A 19,842-nucleotide genomic window follows, 5' to 3' on the forward strand; every position below is an offset into this window, starting at 1 on the left:
CTTCATGCACCTTCTTGATATGGGTCGCTCGTGCACTTGCGTCCAAATTGATTCGCTCTTGGAGTGGTAGAGGTAGAATATCCAATGGTGACAAAGGGTTGAATCCGTAGACGACCTCGAAAGGGGACTTGCGGGTTGTTGAGTGTCTTGCTTGGTTGTAGGCGAACTCGGCGATGGGTAGACACTCCTCCCACTCCTTGATATTCTTCTTGATGAGTACTCGAAGTAGAGCGGAGAGTGTGCAGTTTGTCATCTCCGTTTGGCTGTCGGTTTGAGGATGCTATGCCGTGGAGAAGAGTAGCTTGATTCCGAGCTTGGCGCATAGGGTCTTCCAAAAGTAGCTAAGGAACTTGACGTCGCGGTCCGAGACGATAGTCTTTGGCACACCATGTAGACGCAATATTTCCCTACAAAAAAGATTTGCCACATGTGAAGCATCGTCTATCTTGTTACAAGGAATAAAGTGTGCCATTTTTGAGAAACGGTCCACAACGACAAATATGGAATCTTTCCCATTGCGAGTCCTAGGCAAACCAAGTACAAAGTCCATGCTAATGTATTCCCAAGGTTGGTATGGAATCGGTAAAGGCATATAGAGACCATGAGATTGAGCTTTGGACTTAGCTTTGCGACATGTAGAACACCAGTTGGTGAAGCGATTGACGTCCCGAAACATCTTTGGCCAAAAGTAGCTCTTCGAGAGCGTGGCGAACGTCTTGTCGCGTCCGAAGTGTCCCAGTAAGCCTCCTCTATGAGATTCCTGCAAAAGCAACAAACGAAGCGAGGACTCGGGAATGCAAAGTAGATGGGTTCATTGTCACTCAAATGCTACCTACAGATTTATAGGTGGAAGATTAAGACTTTTGACCTATACAAAGAAAAAAAAACAAGTCGGCGCGAGATGTTACATTCAAGTGTTACACTTAATTTTGTATTTTACACTGGCGAAGCACTGCTGTCCTGTTGCCTTGAAAATTGTCAAGCATACATGTTACACTAACAAGAACATCTACACGAAAATCTGAATTTTTAAATTTTATTTGCTTTTTTATTTTGAATTTACTGTTCATCTAAGAGCACATGCACCCTAGAGCCAAAACGGCCGCAAGGTATATTCATACATACATCTAAAGCCAACATATAATAAGATCGTGTGTTCAACAACGTCTGAAGTGACATGTATAAGTTTGTAGCCAATAACAAAATTCACAATCTGAGAACATCTATAAGATCACAACAGACATATATAATTAAGTTCATAGTCAACGACAAAGTTCTCAATCTAAGAACATCTATAAGATCATAGCCAATACAAGTTCATAGCCAGTGACACAGTTCTTAGATCTACGAACATCAATAAGATAATATTCAACATATATAAGTTCATAGCCAACGACAAAGTTCTTAAATGTAAGAAGTTGTACTAATCAAATAAAAGAAAATGAAACCATGGGGAATTGCGAATGGGTTGCGTCACTGGTGATTAAATGAAGTGTGTTTGCAATGTACTGGGCTCGCTCTTGGTAAACACACACTTTTGGGTCCACACGTGTGTAAAAGTTGTTTCGCATAAGTTGTTCCACCCCTGTGTGATGAGAGGCCTTCATAGATCGCGTGCACTGTCCCGCTAAATTTAAGTCGCGGGTACCAACCACACGGGGTACCCGTAATCTTCTAAGTCTTGTCCATGACAATAGCTTAAAAATAAACACTATTGTGTTAGCCTGCTACCAAAAAGGTTTGAAAAGTATATTTTTGCTAGAAATTAACCATAAATATCCCCACATGTGTTTCTTCATTGAGTTGTATCTAAAACTTAGCAAATATATTTCACGAGCAAGCAGGAGCACTGCATTTTCATTTCCGTAGAGGGAAAACTGCACAAAGAAGCTTGGCAAATGTTGAAAGGTCTCCCACAAAAATTTGGGAACTGATTTGAACTCTGCTAGAAATTGTTGGATCTGTGGATGATAGTACATATTGTTCTGAAATCTCAACATCTTGGCCTGAACTCTTTACCCATACGGATACAGTTCCCATAGCACTAGAGAGAAACAAAACTGCAAACACAGCAGCTGACGCTACAGCAGACGGAAAGAAGCTGGCCACCATCCATGCGAGGCATTGAAAACACAGCGTATCTGCGGCAGGTGTGGGTCAGGCGTTGAAGCACCATTTCTATGTCTTAGAGCATCTCCAGTCGCGCCCCAACAAGGCTTCCCAGGCCACTTTTCGGCCGCCGGCACCGAAAAATCGGCCCAATCACGTCCCCATGGGCCCGTTTTTCATTGGCTCGGGCAGAAATTAGCGTCGGCGGACCCAACACGAACCCGGCGCGCTGGGGGGTGCTCGGGGGCGCCGGGCGAATCGTTTTGGTGCGAAAGAGCCGCGGGCCCTCCTCGCCAGCGATTCGTCTCTCTTCTCGCCGCTTCGTCGTCCTCATCGCCTCGTTTCCCGTAGCGAATCAATGCCAAAACTGCCGCGCGCTGCCGCGCCGGTCAGCCTGCGTCATTGATGCCTTACGGGCGGCGCAGTGAAGACCGGATAACGCGCGTCCCTCGCCCTCCCTCGCCCGTCACGCGTACACACGGCGGCACGCGTACGGGCGGCGCCTCGGCCTATATAAGACGCGCCCCAGGGCGCCGAAGGAGGAGACACGCACTCTCTCGCCGTTGCCGTTCCTCCCTCTCCTCTCTCTCGCCGTCTCCAGTTCATCACCCATGGCCGAGCGCTTCCCAGGCGACGGCGCGGCGGCGAACGGCTTCGGCCGCCGCCATCTTCATGAAGATGAAGCTCGGCTCCTCTACGAGGCCGAGTACCCGGTCCCGCCGGACATGCAGGTGCCCGGGGCGTGGAGGATCAGCGCCGGCGGGGTCCCGGTGCCACCACCGCCCACCGGGGCGGCGAGGCGTGCGGAGATCACGCGTATCCGTACCTCGCTGCCGCAGGCGGCGAGGGAAGGGCCGCGGTACGTCCCCGACAGCCCTCTGTGGGAGGCCTACTTCCGTCGCCGCCACGCCGAGCAGCTCGAGGCCACCAACGGCGTCGTGCCCTCCGGGAGGCTCAACGTCGACGGGCGCCGCCGATGGTGGGGCGTGCCAGGCCGCACGCTGGAGGCCGTCCTCGAGTACATCGCGGGCGGCAACATGCCGCGGCTGGAGTACCCCGCTCCCCCGTCCCTCTCCCGCCGGCGTGGGAGCTCCTGGGCGCCGAGGCGCATGGACCCGGGGGCGTCCTCCTCTTCGTCCGGCGGCTCTCCCTGCCTCCGCCCCGTCAAGCCGAAGCCCCAAGACACGCCGGTCAGCCGCCGCACCCGTAGCTCCCGCGTCCGCATCGCCGACTCCACCCCCCCTCTGGCCGCCTCGTCCTCGTCAGGCCAAAGCCGGAGCCCGGTCTCCCCGTGGAGTACGAGGAGATAGCCCGGCGCGGCATCTCCGACGAGGACGCCCTACGGTGGGCGCGGGACAACTACCTCCGCGAGGAGACGGTCCGGCAATGCCGGGCCCTGGAGGAGATCGCCGCCCGCAAGCGTGGGCGCGAGGACGAACACGGCGTCGTCATCCGCGACAGCTCCGACGACGAGGACGCCCCCGGATCGTCCAACCCGGCGCGCCAACCAGGGGAGGGGTGCAGCAGGGACGGCGGCCGCCGAGGAGGTGACGACGACGACGGCGGCGACTACACGCAGTTCTACCGCCTCCTCGGCATGTAGAGCAAGGACGGCGAGCGGCGACGAGCGAGACGGCGGGCCTAGTAGTTTTTTTATTTTTTGTAAAAAAAATTAAATATGTATGAACTAGCCGAACTTTGCTTGAATTTGCGTCGTGTTTGTGTTGAATTTAAATTTTTTGAAAAAAAATATGAGCGCTGCGACTGGGGAGCATCACGTCCCGAGCACGCGGTTTTGCGCCGGTGTATCCTCAGGGACGATTTTTAGCACCTCTTAGAGGCCGAAGAGCTGGAGATGCTCTTATTCTTCTCTGGCGCTACAGAGACACGACCAGGACCAGCCGTGTGGCCTCGTGCGGAATCCGGGCTGCAAGGCATCCGTCCGCACAGCGCCCTCCTGCACAAAACACACCAGCGCACGGTTTAGTACCACATCGGCAGCCGAGTTGCCTTGGGTCTGGAGGGGCGGCTACATATGCAGCCCACGGGCAAATTTGAAACTTACTTACCTGGACGGGGTCGACGGCCGATCAAGAAGGGTCATGGCCTAGATCAATGGCCCGCATTGCACTTGGCAAGCGTGTTGATCTGCCATCTCCCCTTGTTGGGAGAGTGGGCGTCATAATTTGTGATAGAGGGGGTACGCGTTCGCGCGGCCCCTGCCAATTCTAATTCAAGCTTCAAATTCTACAGATTCAAGTTTTGACATTGGCACTCTACATGAGTGTCAGGACAATGTAGATGCAGATTCAGACTAACATTAGCATTTTGAGTTTCAGGAAGGCACAATTCATACTACATTGGAAATATGCTTCCTCCTGATGGAGGTTGACTTGGGTTCATCATTGTCACATGGGGGATACATATAGATCTCAAATATGGTGGAATCGGATCAAATTTTCGCACATATGTACATGATGTCATACATGGGATAAGGCTACAAAAGATATGTACAGGTCTTTGTTATATTCTGGGAACTTGACATGTCGAATCAATGCATGAAATCGCATGTTTCAGCAATGGGGAATCAGCCCTCTCCAGACCAACCAAACAGCTTCGTCCATGGCTGCAAGAGATGTGGCGGCGCTACCGTCTTCAAGAGGCGCCTTGAGGGGGTAAGCCGGTGCCAAGGTCTTCATGAGGCAACAACACCTTCACAGACGTCCCCACGACACAACGGGCACACCCTGCAGCATTGCATCGACAAAACCTTAGCAGGAGATAGCTAGCGAAACAGGCCCGCGTTATCGGCGATCTAAAATTGCCTTTTTGCAACAGGAGGAGCTTTTTATTCCTTACCTGTGTATTTCTTTGAGCCACTTGTCGACACACTGCAGGTGAAACTCATGTTTGCATGGGAGACTTCTTATCTGATCTCCATCCTCATATTCAGTTAAGCAGATATGGCACCTGAAGAAGGTGACAAGCACAATGTTAACATTTCAGCATCTCCCAGGACCACTCCGAATGAAAAGACTCAAACCAGGAAAAAGAAGAAATCCAAGTGTTAACTTGCAATTCCAAACTATATTTCAAGATATCTGACATGGGACTTATGATAGCTTTATGGAGAGATGTCCATATTTTTAGCTAGAGAATCCAGGCCTCACAAAATCGAGCTTCAAGTGCACAATAAATTCAATATCTGACATGTACAATACAATCATTCTCAACTCGTGGGTACTAGTCTACTAGACATAACAGATTTGCAAAGACCAAAAGAAGAAGGGTGTCAAACAGCGATCATCCACACGATTCAGGGTCTCTCTAGATGCTGCACACAAACTTCTACTCATCAGTTATCACAACACTGTTATCCCCTTTATCCAGGCGCTAACAGCAAAACATGCAAAATCCGCAAAGTGCAAACTGTGTCTAGTAAATTCAACTTGACATGGTGATTTTAACACCTAGCTCATTGTGATAGATATTATGTCATGGAAGACAAAGTATTAACCAGAACATGCTTCCTTCGTAAGTTCTCTAAGATGTCAACAATGCCTAGTTAGCAATTAAAATTGTATAGATTATTATTCAGTGTCTCACAATATGGTTTCTGGCTGGATTATAATAGGTGTAAGATAAAATTGTTGGGAAGTTTATTTGAAGCAATTATCAGAAACATACCAACATCAGAATTAGTAAAACTGCTCCCTTAGGAAAATTAGACAGATTAAAATGACAAGAAGCTCACTGTTCCATATCAGCACTGCATTGGGCTGTCTCAAGCTTTTTGTAGCTCTTACATGGTAATGAATTAACCACAGCCTCTGGCGCTTGAGCAGAGGCCATGGAAAGTGAAAGTGATGAGGGTTGCCGGTGAATCTCATCCAATACCTGGAAAAAATTGTGCACGTAAGCATATTAAGTAACTAGAGAAGAAATCTTATACAAAAACAACAAAGGAGCAGTTAAGTTGACAGAATCATCCTTTAAACATTCCACTCCTAGTTTAGTCAATGGGTGCAAATTAATGTTAATTACAATTTACATCCCCCTATAGACTGAACTATCAAAGTTCCTATTTCTAATTTTCTTGTGGTGCTTTGGCCTCATAAATTAATCAACCATCATACAGACATAGCCACAAAACAATCCCTGCAATACTGACTTCATTCTGCAACTTACTCGGGCCAATTCTATTTTGTTGTTGTCAGGTGATTTACTAATTCAAACAGGTTAACACGACCTTTATGCAAAAGAGGAAATAGTTGAAGTTCCTGTCTAATGTAGCGATTTCAAATTCCGATATGAATCTGCGTGAAATTATCATGTTGCTGTGTTGAAGTCTGTAACTGGAGTAACAGCTGCATATGGCAATCACATACATTTGTCAAAACTCAGAAGTAAGCAGGGGAGAAGTTGTGTCAAAACTCTGCATAACATATATGCAGTTGTGTCTCTTAGTTCTTCTAAACACAAGTAGAATGATGTTGATAATCCAATGAATCAGACTTGAGCAACACAAACTCAACAGACTGAGTGCTAAATAGTTCTCAACACTGAAACAAAAACATTTAAAAAATGAAGGGAAAGAGCAAACCTCGAATAATGCCTCCGTTAACATGACAATTCTTGATATACTTGCACGAGCACTAGATTCTTCAGCAACCAAGAATGCATCACAGGTGCATCTGCCAATTTGGTGAATCCCCAAAGGACAAGCAGCAGTACTTTGTCCGTTCCCACTATCAAAAATAGCACGACGGTGCTCCCTAATCTGTAACAAAACAATAGCACCAACTTAAGGACACATGTGCATGAGATCAAGCAGCAAATGATTAAGACCACAGAAAACAATGCTACCAAGTGTAAGAACCAGAACTGAGAACACATCGGGCATAGAAGTGGTGCAGAAATGAAACAGCATATGCAGCATATAGTGTAGGTTCACTTCACGGAATTCTGAATATGCTGAAAGAAAATAGCGAGAACACATATGATGATTAAAGTACAGGTTTTTTTTCAGAAAATAGTGCAAACCTACATCAACAATTAATAACTTATTCTGAACATAGTGACACCAATAACATTTCCTAAATATGGAATCGCAACATATGAAAGAGTAGGCATAGCTGCCATAGGCCAGAGCAATTACCCGAGATCTTGAATACTGGTTTACTCTGATTGAACCATGGCGTCTACGATGAAAGTATCGTGCCTCCTCAACCTCATCTCCAAAAAGATCATCACCAAGGTCTAGCCATCTACTGTAAAATCCCAGATCATCAGTGTCTGAATCTAGATAACCTCTAGAACCACGTCTTGAAAATGAATCCCATAGGACCCTTCTATGATTTCTTCTTGTTTCACCATTACTCGAATCTCTAGAGTGTTCTGGGCCATCATTTGAGAAAATGCTAACCATGTCTTCATGCACTGTACTTCCACCAATCTGACCATGTGACACGCTGAATATGGTTGGAACATCTTCTCTGCTAGCAGTTGCATCTGGAATTGATTCTCCAATGATGGATGATGCACTTGAAGTAGCAGGCAACACAGATGTTAAGCTGGATTGAGAAACATCTGATCTTTCACTTGACAAAACATCTCTGGATGAAGTCCTGCGGAGAGCTGCCTCGCCGTCTTCCAAGCCAGGCACGATCCTTTCAGATGCCATCAGCGAGGAGTGGAAATCAGACTGGGACATGGAGCCACTAACTTCTGTAATGAAAACCGCGTCAATATGGACATTGTCAGGTGCAGGTTCTACAAGCTCTTGTGCCATAGGACTAACCCCTTCTCCAGATGTTCTCTCACCATTGCCAGCTTCATTACTTTGATTTCCCCTAATCATGGCATCCTTTCCTGATGAACTCCCGAGACCACTCGTTTCAGCATCTTTAATTCGTAGGGGATGCTCCTTGTTCTCATGACAGTCCAAGTGGTTGAACCTGAGACGGTGACTTATGGTGCTTGAAGACGGATGCACTCTTGGGTCTGGCTCGCTGGTGTGGCGAAGATCCTTAGCAGACAGAGAAGGCTGGAAATCTAGCCCAGCCGCTGCTCGCTCTGCTTGCCGAGTTGCTGCCTGCACAACATACCTTCCTGACATCAGTCAACAACAGAGATAACAAAACAGAAGGAAAAGAAAGCAACCTTATCCACTGAAAGCATGAAACCCCACTGGCACTTCAGTAACATACAGAAATGCTGCAGTTCACAGGTTTAGTTCAGCTTATCACTCAAGAGACCCCCCAATAGTTCTAGTGTGGAATGGCAGATTCTGTGAGCTCTCCATTCATGTCCATTATGAGGGTTGCAGTATAGATGTAGGCTAGCTAATCCATAGGCAGCTAATCATGCCTGCATGGCACGGATGTGTAAGGAAGGAACATAAATGTTCATTCAGCTAGTCAACTGCCCGTCCATAGCCCATACTACTACCTATCATGATTGAGCAAGCAGCGGTACAAAGGAAATGGCGATAAAAAGCTCCAGAAGCAAGTCCATGGCTCCTCCCAACCAAAGCTACGCCGCCAGAACCACCATCCCCAATCCCACGACCCAATGAACAGTAACCACCGACGAATCCCTCCCTACCGCAAGCCAGCCCCAACGCCGAGACCCGAGACCCGAGACCAGCCCTGTGCTAGGAGGCTAGGAGCGACTGACTACCTGGAGGGCGCGCGAGGAGGAGGCGGCCGCGGCGGCGGCGGCGGCGAGGCCCCCGCCGTCGCGCGCGGAGGATCCGGCCCCGAAGCACCCGGCGAGGCCGATCCGCGGCCGGCGCCGCGGCGACGGCGAGGACGACGACGGGCCGGCGGCGCAGCTGCTGCTCGCGGCGCCCATCTCGCTCTGCCTTTCGGACGGACGGATGGATGGATGGGTTCCTCCGCTCTCCGATTTGGGGGAGAGAGTGGGGAGGGGAGTGCCGTGGGTGCGGGGCGCTGTCCCTTTTACATCTGCGCGCTTTATAGATTGCTTTCGCTTCGGAATTCATTCATTTATTTTTTGCGGGCGATGGTTGCCGGCCCGCCGGGTTTTTATCCCGACCTTGAGCCATTGACTCCTGAGTCAAGAACATAAAAATGGTGCTTGTTGAGTCCACACAAACTGTGGATGGCGACGAGAGGAAAAGACATGCGGGCTCCGGCGGTAAAATGCGTGTTCCTCCCTCCGTCCCATGATATAAGATCGTTTTTTTAATCTGCGCAGTTCCATGATATAAGATCGTTTTTTAAGCTGCGCAGAGGGAGTAGTCGAGAGGGGGTAGATGGTACTCCAAATTGACACGTGAATGTGTAAATCTCGATAAGTCAAGCGGGCTAGGGAAGCATGGGGGTTCAACTTGGATCACCGAAACCGACACACCAAATGTTCACGGATACTATCTAGAGAAAAAAAAGACGGACACGTCTGGACGTGTGTGGAACTATCTTAGTAGAGTAGTGTATACATATGGCCAATCGCGCCTCACAGAACGGTTCATACTTCTTCATCGAGTACGTTGTCATCATGTTTGCTTCAAAGTAAACAACAAGAATGTCAAAAACGATGCGATGGCATTGTTCAAACACTTGCCGCGGGTGGTGTCTGCCATGCACGACATCGATAGGGGGCCAAGGATATCTGGGCTACGCTTGAATCCGGGGTGGAACGATGGCATAGTCCAAGGCGGGCGCGCCACGGCGGCATCGGTCTCTGAGGGTGTGGATACAAAGCAAAGGCAGAGAGATACAGTGAGGGAGAAAGGGCTCTCGGTGTGGTATTTTAGTGGGATGGGCACATTGGAATCTGACGTGGCGGAGGTCCAGATGCCCGCAAACCTCCCCTGGATTTGATTCCGATTTGTGGATTTCGTACATCCGAGCTGGTCCGGAGAAAAAATTGACCGCCATTGGATGGCAAAATAGATATTTAAACTGTCTGATTTGGATATGTAGGGGATATTTATAAAATACTAGTAAGTTTGCATGTGCAACACACAATTCAATTGTCAACAAATGGTTATCAGATTACTCCCTCCGTATCAAAGACGTTTTAAGGCTAGTTTAGCCCACAAAAACGTCTTATATTGTGGTACACAAGTAGTAGTTGTCTAATATTTACATAGTTTTTCATCTTACATGTTCTATTACCAATAGTAATGTTCATGTGGAGGAAAAACTACATGACATGGACAAATGAAGGAGATACAAATAAGATGAAAGATTAGCAAATTTATGCGGTCGCTTATTAGCTTTCTCTGTAGCCATATTATAAGCCCCCTTAGTTCTTTTGCCAAACTAGATGAATGTATTCCTAGGTAATTTGTATAAGTCTCAAGGAAGAGACAAATATCCAAATCAAAACTTACAGTGGTCAAATTAGTTCGGTCGGACATGCCAGTCCCCAATTTGCATGTCCAAATTAAGTCCAGATCAAAATATATTGTTAAGCAACATAGCAGATGTCTACTAAAAAGGAAATGACTAAATATAATAAAAATATGTAGTATGGTAATATATGATACACCAATGCTTCTCTATTTCTCAATTATTATCATAAAGATAAATCAATAAAAAAGACATCAAACCAAAATGGCATTTATAATAGACTCACGGAACCATCACTATATTTGAGTAGTTCATACTCTTGTTAGTCCAACAACTAATCTGAATATGGTAACTTACTATAGAGCATGCATACAAACATGCTAATCTTCATTGGCAACAAAACAATAATTTTCATATAGATGAAACCTCCCGAACAACAAGATACTAAACGCATGTCATTATCTGACTGAACCCGTTATACAAAGAAAGGAAAATGGACGAACGCTTTAGAAGCTGATTTGTTGCTCAGTATTCGACAATGGTTGTACTAAATATCTATTCCAAAAAAGTTGGAAAATGAAAAGCCAATGTAATTCATGTTACTCACAAAACTCCATGTACCCATGTCATATTTTTCATGTGTATGATCATGAACTTACATAAAACAAACCAATCAAGAGGAAGAGTGTCATCCAATCCATGAAAACACTACAACGAAAAGCCTACAGGTAAGGCCCTTCTTGTATGAAAATTTGAAAATTCTCACAACTCAATATGCTACTATAAGGCAGTTACCCTGCAACTTCTTTAGCAACATCTCCTCTTCACTCTCCTTCCTCCTCTTTGTTGCTTCCTCTGCCTTCCTATCCTCCTCCTCTTTCATCAAACACTGCTCTTCATATTTTCTCAAACGTTCTTCCTCCACTTCTCCGATTACCACCTCTTCGCAAGAGCCTCCTGCATCTCCCAAACATGCTTTGGGAGCTTCTTCATGTCAACCTTCCCTTTATGCACCTCGCCTCCTTTTCCTCCTTCTTGACCTCTCTCCCATTAGGTGCAAGACTGAGCAATAAAATAGTCTTATATTTTTAAGACATATAGATGTGTATTAATGTTGGACAATGTGCAACACAATATGTACCTAAATGTAGGTGACAAATATGTGGGGTAAGAAAAATAAATCAAAATACTACATCTCACCTACAAGTAGAGCAAACCATTGCCTATAGCTAGTGGTACCTACAAGAAAAATATGTATTTTGGTAAATATTTATTTGTAACTCTATAGAAGATAGTGATAATGTTACATGTCTAATAACTTTCCAGATGATATGTAGCAGGTAGTGATGACAACGACGGGCCGGCGGCGCAGCTGCTGCTCGTGGCACACATCTCGCTCGACTTTCCGGATGGATGGGTTCCCCCGCTCTCTGATTTGGGGGAGAGAGTGGGGAGGGGGAGAAGGGGAGAGCAGGTCTGGGAAGTGTCGTGGCTGCAAGGCACTATCCCTTTTGCATCTGCGTGCTTTATAGATTGTTTTCTTCGCTTCATGGTTTTTTTTACTGGCACTGGGATGAGATTTATCTCAAATCTCAAACCATTGACTTCTGTGCTTGAGTAAAGAACATAAAGATGGTGCTTATTCAGTCCACACAAAATGTGGATGATAACAAGAAGAAAATAAATGCGGCTGGCTCCGGTGGTTAATTGCCGTGTAAACATAACTTAATTTTGATCACAGATACTCCCTCTGTTTATACAAATTAAGATGTTTTGAATATTTTAATATGGACTACATACGTATTGAAATTAATGAACAAATACTATAAAACATGCGTGTCTATTTTTTTTTTAGTTCAAGTTTGGTATTTTGACCAGAGATATAAGCTAAGTCAAGACTCACCGTAAAAACAAAAAAATGTCGGTCGGAGTGAGGCATTTTGGAGCTCAGGCTCCATGAAGCTCTTTTAAAAGAAATCAAAAGTATATTTTAATGCTTCAAAAATTCTGAAATAAATTATTTATGTTCGTATGGATGTATGCTATGATCTATAAGTGTAAAAAAATTCACAGTGAAATACATTAACATACGAGGTGCATAGAAAAAGACAAATTCATGCAACTTTTTTATAGTGAACACTGTGTGTAGTGTTTGTTGTGTCAAAATCACATATTTGTCTTTTATGTGTAGATTTCACCTTAATGTATATCATCATCAAACTTTATGCACATATATAGTATATACATCCATACGAACTTCTATGATTTTGTAGATTTTTGTGGAACTTTAAAATGTGATTTTTTTGAATTTTTCAATAAAACAAGCTCCATGGAGAGCTCGAGCCCTATTTGCATTTTCGAGTCGAGAGAGGATAGATATTTTTCTTTTCGGATATACACACGAATGTTTAAATCTCGATAAGTCAAGCGGGTTAGGGGAGCGTGGGAGAAGGAGTAAGTCGCCTTTTGTGATCAACCAGTTTCATACGAATTAGCAAGTCACATTTCATGATCGACTAATTTCATACAAATCCTTTAACTCACTAAGCTCCTTAAGGGTGAAACCTCCTTCAATCAAGTGAGCTCTCCAATTCGAGATTTGGTCCATGATTTTGGCTTGGTCAACACATTGTGCTTTGTTGAGTGATCTATTTATGGGTGGGCCCATTGGTAAGTGGTTGCGTAGTGGAGAGATACGAGTCGATTTAGGGCAAAGATTTTAAGAGCCCAGAACAATTAGGAGTTTCTTTTGCTTCTTTCCCCACTGGTCAGTCAATGTTGACATGCCTTGGCTCAGGTGTCTTCAATCGTGTCATGTGCTCTCATTGTGATGCGTCTCTAGAGGGCACGAGATTCTTTCACTGTTGCGCTGGCTATGTGGGCACAGAAAAGACCTCGTGGATGCAAAGAGGATAAAATCATAGCCGGTTGTGTGCAGAGGCAGCTAGAGGATATCTCAACGGCTGGGAGTAGGCGGCTTGAGGGGAGTTCGATGTATCTCCTGGTTGGGCATTTGGCGGCTGCGAGCACGCGGCTAGGAGCGACGTCTTTCCTAGTCGGTCATTCGGATGCAACCTTGGAATCTGGAAGCAGTCTTTTTCGTCTGGGTGTTCGGTGGTTGACACCTCATCGATGTGGAGTGGTGACTTTTCCTTTCCTTTGTTTGATGTCTTTGTTGGCGAACGTAGTAATTTCAAAAAAATTCCTACGCACACGCAAGATCATGGTGATGAATAGCAACGAGAGGGGAGAGTGTTGTCCACGTACCCTCGTAGACCGTAAGCGGAAGCGTTATGAGAACGCGGTTGATGTAGTCGTACGTCTTCACGATCCGACCGATCCAAGTACTGAAAGTATGGCACATTCGAGTTCAGCACATGTTCAGCTCGGTGACGTCCCACGAACTCCGATCCAGTAGAGCTTCAAGGGAGAGTTCCGTCAGCACGACGGTATGATGACGGTGATGATGATGCTACCGACGCAGGGCTTCGCCTAAGCACCGCTACGATATGACCGAGGTGGATTATGATGGAGGGGGGCACCGCACAGGCTAAAAGATCAACTGATCAACTTGTGTGTCCATGGGGTGCCCCCCTCCCCCGTATATAAAGGACTGGAGGAGGGGGAGGGCCGACCCTCTACTATGGCGCGCCCTGGGGAGTCCTACTCCCACCGGGAGTAGGATTCCCCCCTTCCATGTAGTAGGAGTAGGAGAGAAGGAAAGGGAAAAGAGAAGAGAAGGAAGGAGGGGGCGCCGCCCCTCCCCCTTGTCCAATTTGGAATAGGCCTTGGGAGGGCGCGCAACCTCCCCTCTCTCTTTCTCCTAAAGCCCAATAAGGCCCATATACTCCCCGGTGAATTCCCGTAACTCTCCGGTACTCCCATAAATACACGAACCACTTAGAACCTTTCCGATGTCCGAATATAGCCTTCCAATATATCGATCTTTACGTCTCAAACATTTCGAGACTCCTCATCATGTCCCCGACCTCATCCGGGACTCCAAACAACCTTCGGTACATCAAAACACATAAACTCATAATACCGATTGTCACCAAACGTTAAGCATGCAGATCCTACGGGTTCGAGAACTATGTAGACATGACCGAGACTCATCTCCGGTCAATAACCAATAGCGGAACCTGGATGCCCATATTATCTCCTACATATTCTATGGAGATCTTTATCGGTCAAACCGCATAACGGTATACATTGTTCCCTTTGTCATTGTTATGTTACTTGCCCGAGATTCGATCGTCAGTATCTCAATACCTAGTTCAATCTCGTTACCGGCAAGTCTCTTTACTCGTTCCGTAATGCATCATCCCGCAACTAACTCATTAGTCACATTGCTTGCAAGGCTTATAGTGATGTGCATTATCGAGAGGGCCCAGAGATACCTCTCCGACAACCGGAGTGACAAATCCTAATCTTGATCTATGCCAACTCAACAAGTACCATCAGAGACACCTGTAGAGCACCTTTAGAATCACCCACTTATGTTGTGATGTTTGGTAGCACATAAAGTGTTTCTCCGGTATTCAAGAGTTGCATAATCTCATAGTTAGAGGAACATGTATAAGTCATGAAGAAAGCAGTAGCAACAAACTAAACAATCATTGTGCTAAGCTAACGGAATGGGTCAAGTCAATCACATCATTCTCTAATGATGTGACCCTGTTAATCAAATGACAACTCATGTCTATGGCTAGGAAACTTAACCATCTTTGATTCCATGAGCTAGTCAAGATAGAGGCATACTAGTGACACTCTATTTGTCTATGTATTCACACATGTACTAAGTTTCCGGTTAATACAATTCTAGCATGAATAATAAACATTTATCATGATATAAGGAAATAAATAATAACTTTATTATTGCCTCTAGGGCATATTTCCTTCAGTCTCCCACTTGCACTAGAGTCAAAAATCTAGTTCACATCTTTATGTGATTAGTTCACATCTCCATGTGACTAATACCCAAAGGGTTTACTAGAGTCAATAATCTAGTTCACATCGCTATGTGATTAAGACCCAAAGAGTAATCATGTTTTTCTTGTGAGAGAAGTTTATCCTACGGGTCTGCAACATTCAGATACGTATGTATTTCGCAAATTTCTATATCTGCAATGCTCTGCACGGAGCTACTCGAGCTAAGTGCTCCCACTTTCAATATGTATCCAGATCAAGACTTAGAGTCATCTAGATCGATGTAAAAAGCTTGCATCGACATAACTCTTTACGATGAACTCTTTTATCACCTCCATAATCAAGAAACATTTCCTTAGTCCTCTAAGGATAATTTTGACCGTTGTCAAGTGATGTACTCCTATATCACTATTGTACTCCCTTGCCAGAAAGATGATAAGGTATACAATAGGACTGGTGAACAACATAGCATAGTTTATAGAACCTATGACTGAGGCATGGGGAATGACTTTTCATTCTCTTTCTATTTTCTGCTGTGGTCGGGTTTTGAGTCTTTACTCAACTTCACACCTTGCAACACAGGCAAGAACTCCTTCTTTGACTGTTCCATTTTGAACTACTTCAAAATCTTGTCAAGGTATGTACTCATTGAAAAAACTTATTAAGTGTCTTGATCTATCTCTATAGATCTTGATGCTAATGTGTAAGCAGCTTCATCAAGGTCTTTCTTTGAAAAACTCTTTTCAAACACTCCTTTATGCTTTCCAGAAAATTCTACATTATTTCCGATCAACAATATGTCATTCACATATACTTATCAGAAATGTTGTAGTGCTCCCACTCACTTTCTTGTAAATACAGGCTTCACCGCAAGTCTGTATAAAACCATATGCTTTGATCACTTTATCAAAGCATATATTCCAGCTCCGAGATGCTTGCACCAGTCCATAGACAGATCGCTGGAGCTTGCTCACTTTGTTAGCACCTTTAGGATCGACAAAACCTTCTGGTTGCATCATATACAACTCTTCTTTTAAGAAATCCATGAAGGAATACAGTTTTGACATCCATTTGCCTCATAAAATGCGGCAACCGCTAACATGATTCGGCATACTTTTACGCATCGATATGAGTGAGAAAATCTCATCGTAGTCAACACCTTGAACTTGTCAAAAAAAAATTGTGACAATTCGAGCTTTGTAGATAGTAACACTACTATCAGCGTCCGTCTTCCTCTTGAAGATCCATTTATTCTTAATGACTCACCGATCAGCGGGCAAGTCAATCAAAGTCCATACTTTGTTCCCATAGATGGATCACATCTCAGATTTCATAGCCTCAAGCCATTTCGTGGAGTCTGGGCTCATCATCGCTTCCTCATAGTTCATAGGTTAGTCATGGTCAAGTAACATGACATCCAGAACAGGACTACCATACCACCCTGGTGCGGATCTCACTCTGGTTGACCTATGAGGTTCAGTAGTAACTTGATCTGAAGTTACATGATCATCATCATTATCTTCCTCACTAATTGGTGTAGGAGTCACAGGAACAGATTTCTGTGATGAACTACTTTCCAATAAGGGAGCAGGTGCAGTTACCTCATCAAGTTCTACTTTCCTCCCACGCACTTCTTTCGAGAGAAACTCCTTCTCTAGAAAGGATCCATTCTTAGCAACAAATGCCTTGCCTTCGGATCTGTGATAGAAGGTGTACCCAACTGTCTCCTTTGGGTATCCTATGAAGACACATTTCTCGATTTGGGTTTGAGCTTATCAGGATGAAACTTTTCACATAAGCATCGCAACCCCAAACTTTAAGAAACGACAACTTTGGTTTCTTGCCAAACCACAATTCATATGGCGTCGTCTCAACGGATTTAGATGGTGCCCTATTTAACGTGAATGCAGCTGTCTCTAATGCATAACCCCAAAACGATAGTGGTAAATCGGTAAGAGACATCATAGATTGCACCATATCTAATAAAGTACGGTTACGATGTTCGGACACACCATTACGTTGTGGTGTTCCAGGTGGCGTGAGTTGCAAACTATTCCGCATTGTTTCAAATGAAGACCAAACTCGTAACTCAAATATTCTCCTCCACGATCAGATCGTAGAAACTTTATTTTCTTGTTACGATGATTTTCCACTTCACTCTAAAATTATTTGAACTTTTCAAATGTTTCAGATTTATGTTTCATCAAGAAGATATACCCATATCTTACTCAAATCATCTGTGAAGGTCAGAAAATAACGATACCTGCCACGAGCCTCAACACTCATCGGACTGCATACATCAGTATGTATTATTTCCAACAAGTCTGTTGCTCGCTCCATTGTTCTGGAAAATGGAGTCTTAGTCATCTTGCCCATGAGGCATGGTTCGCAAGCATCAACTGATTCATAATCAAGTGATTCCAAAAGCCCATCAGCATGGATTTTCTTCATGCGCTTTACACCAATATGACCTAAACGGCAGTGCCACAAATAAGTTGCACTATCATTATTAACTTTGCATCTTTTGGCTTCAATATTATGAATATGTGTATCACTACGATCGAGATTCAATAAACCATTCACCTTGGGTGTATGACCATTGAAGGTTTTATTCATGTAAACAGAACAACAATTATTCTCTGACTTTAAATGAATAACCGTATTGCAATAAACATGATCAAATCATATTCATGCTTAACGCAAACACCAAATAACATTTATTTAGGTTCAACACTAATCCCGAAAGTATAGGGAGTGTGCGATGATGATCATATCAATCTTGGAACCACTTCCAACACACATCGTCACTTCACCCTTAACTAGTCTCTGTTCATTCTGCAACTCCCGTTTCGAGTTACTAATCTCAGCAACTGAACTAGTATCAAATACTGAGGGGTTGCTATAAACACTAGTAAAGTACACATCAATAACATGTATATCAAATATACCTTTGTTCACTTTGCCATCCTTCTTATCCGCCAAATACTTGAGGTAGTTCTGCTTCCAGTGACCAGTTCTTTTGTAGTAGAAGCACTTAGTCTCAGGCTTAGGTCTAGACTTGGGCTTCTTCACTTGAGCAGCAACTTGCTTGCCGTTCTTCTTGAAGTTCCCCTTCTTCCCTTTGCCCTTTTCTTGAAACTAGTGGTCTTGTCAACCATCAACACTTGATGCTTTTCTTGATTTCTACCTTCGTCAATTTCAGCATCACGGAGAGCTTGGGAATCATTTCCGTTATCCCTTGCATATTATAGTTCATCACGAAGTTCCAGTAACTTGGTGATAGTGACTAGAGAGCTCTGTCAATCACTATCTTATCTGGAAGATTAACTCCCACTTGATTCAAGTGATTGTAGTACTCAGACATTCTAAGCACATGCTCACTAGCTGAGCTATTCTCCTCCATCTTGTAGGCAAAGTGCTTGTCAAAGGTCTCATACCTTTCGACATATGGGCATGAGTATGAAATACTAATTTCAACTCTTGGAACATCTCATATGCTCCGTGGCATTCAAAACGTCTTTGAAGCCCCGATTCTAAGTTGTAAAGCATGGTGCACTAAACTATCAAGTAGTCATCATATCGAGCTCGCCAAACATTCATAACATTTGCATCTGCTCCTGCAATCAGTCTGTCACCTAGCGGTGCATCAAGGACATAATTCTTCTGTGCAGCAATGAGGATAATCCTCAGATCACGGATCCAATCCACATCATTGCTACTAACATCTTTCAACTTAGTTTTTCTCTAGGAACATATCAAAATAAACGGGGAGCTACATCGCGAGCTATTGATCTACAACATAGTTATGCAAATACTATCAGGACTAAGTTCATGATAAATTAAAGTTCAATTAATCATATTACTTAAGAACTTCTAGTTAGATAGACATCCCTCTAGTCATCTAAATGATCACGTGATCCAAATCAACTAAACCATGTCCGATCATCACGTGAGATGGAGTAGTTTTCAATGGTAAACATCGCTATGTTGATCATATCTACTATATGATTCACACTCAACCTTTCGGTCTCCAGTGTTCCGAGGCCATATCTGCATATGCTAGGCTCGTCAAGTTTAACCCGAGTATTCCGCGTGTGCAAAACTGGCTTGCACCCATTGTATGTGAACGTAGAGCTTATCACACCCGATCATCACGTGGTGTCTCGGTACGACGAACTATCGCAACGGTGCATACTCAGGAAGAACACTTATACCTTGAAATTTAGTGAGAGATCATCTTATAATGCTACCGCCGAACTAAGAAAAATAAGATGCATAAAGGATAAACATCACATGCAATCAAAATATGTGACATGATATGGCCATGATCATCTTGCGCCTTTGATCTCCATCTCCAAAGTACCGTCATGATCTCTATCATCACCGGCATGACACCATGATCTCCATCATCTTGATCTCTATCAATGTGTCGTCACATGGTCGTCTCGCCAACTATTGCTTTTGCACTATTGCTATCGCATAG

General features: G+C 44.5%; 1 protein-coding gene and 1 non-coding gene across 3 annotated transcripts; one reads left to right on the top strand and one right to left on the bottom strand.

The window, feature by feature from the left end:
• The first annotated feature begins 4,170 nt into the window (after positions 1–4,170).
• LOC123132894 (U1 spliceosomal RNA) lies at positions 4,171–4,332 on the top strand. Its single transcript, XR_006465116.1, has one exon. It is a non-coding gene; the product is annotated as a U1 spliceosomal RNA (small nuclear RNA).
• A 79-nt stretch (positions 4,333–4,411) lies between these two features.
• Positions 4,412–9,088, bottom strand: LOC123128796 (uncharacterized). Of its 2 annotated transcripts, none has more exons than XR_006463440.1 (6): positions 8,791–9,088; positions 7,268–8,203; positions 6,713–6,889; positions 5,916–6,006; positions 4,969–5,079; positions 4,412–4,856 (listed from the first exon to the last, which is right to left on the bottom strand). XR_006463440.1 is itself a non-coding variant. In XM_044548895.1 (6 exons), the coding sequence occupies exons 1-6, from the start codon at positions 8,962–8,964 to the stop codon at positions 4,805–4,807; spliced, it is 1,593 nt and encodes a 530-aa protein (XP_044404830.1). In that variant the 5' UTR covers positions 8,965–9,088; the 3' UTR covers positions 4,412–4,804. The 2 variants fall into 2 exon arrangements, 1 of the variants encoding a protein (XP_044404830.1); XM_044548895.1 differs by having other exon boundaries at positions 5,864–6,006.
• Between the last annotated feature and the right edge of the window lie 10,754 nt (positions 9,089–19,842).

This window comes from Triticum aestivum, chromosome 6A, assembly GCF_018294505.1.
Source record: "Triticum aestivum cultivar Chinese Spring chromosome 6A, IWGSC CS RefSeq v2.1, whole genome shotgun sequence".
Lineage (NCBI taxonomy): Eukaryota > Viridiplantae > Streptophyta > Magnoliopsida > Poales > Poaceae > Triticum > Triticum aestivum.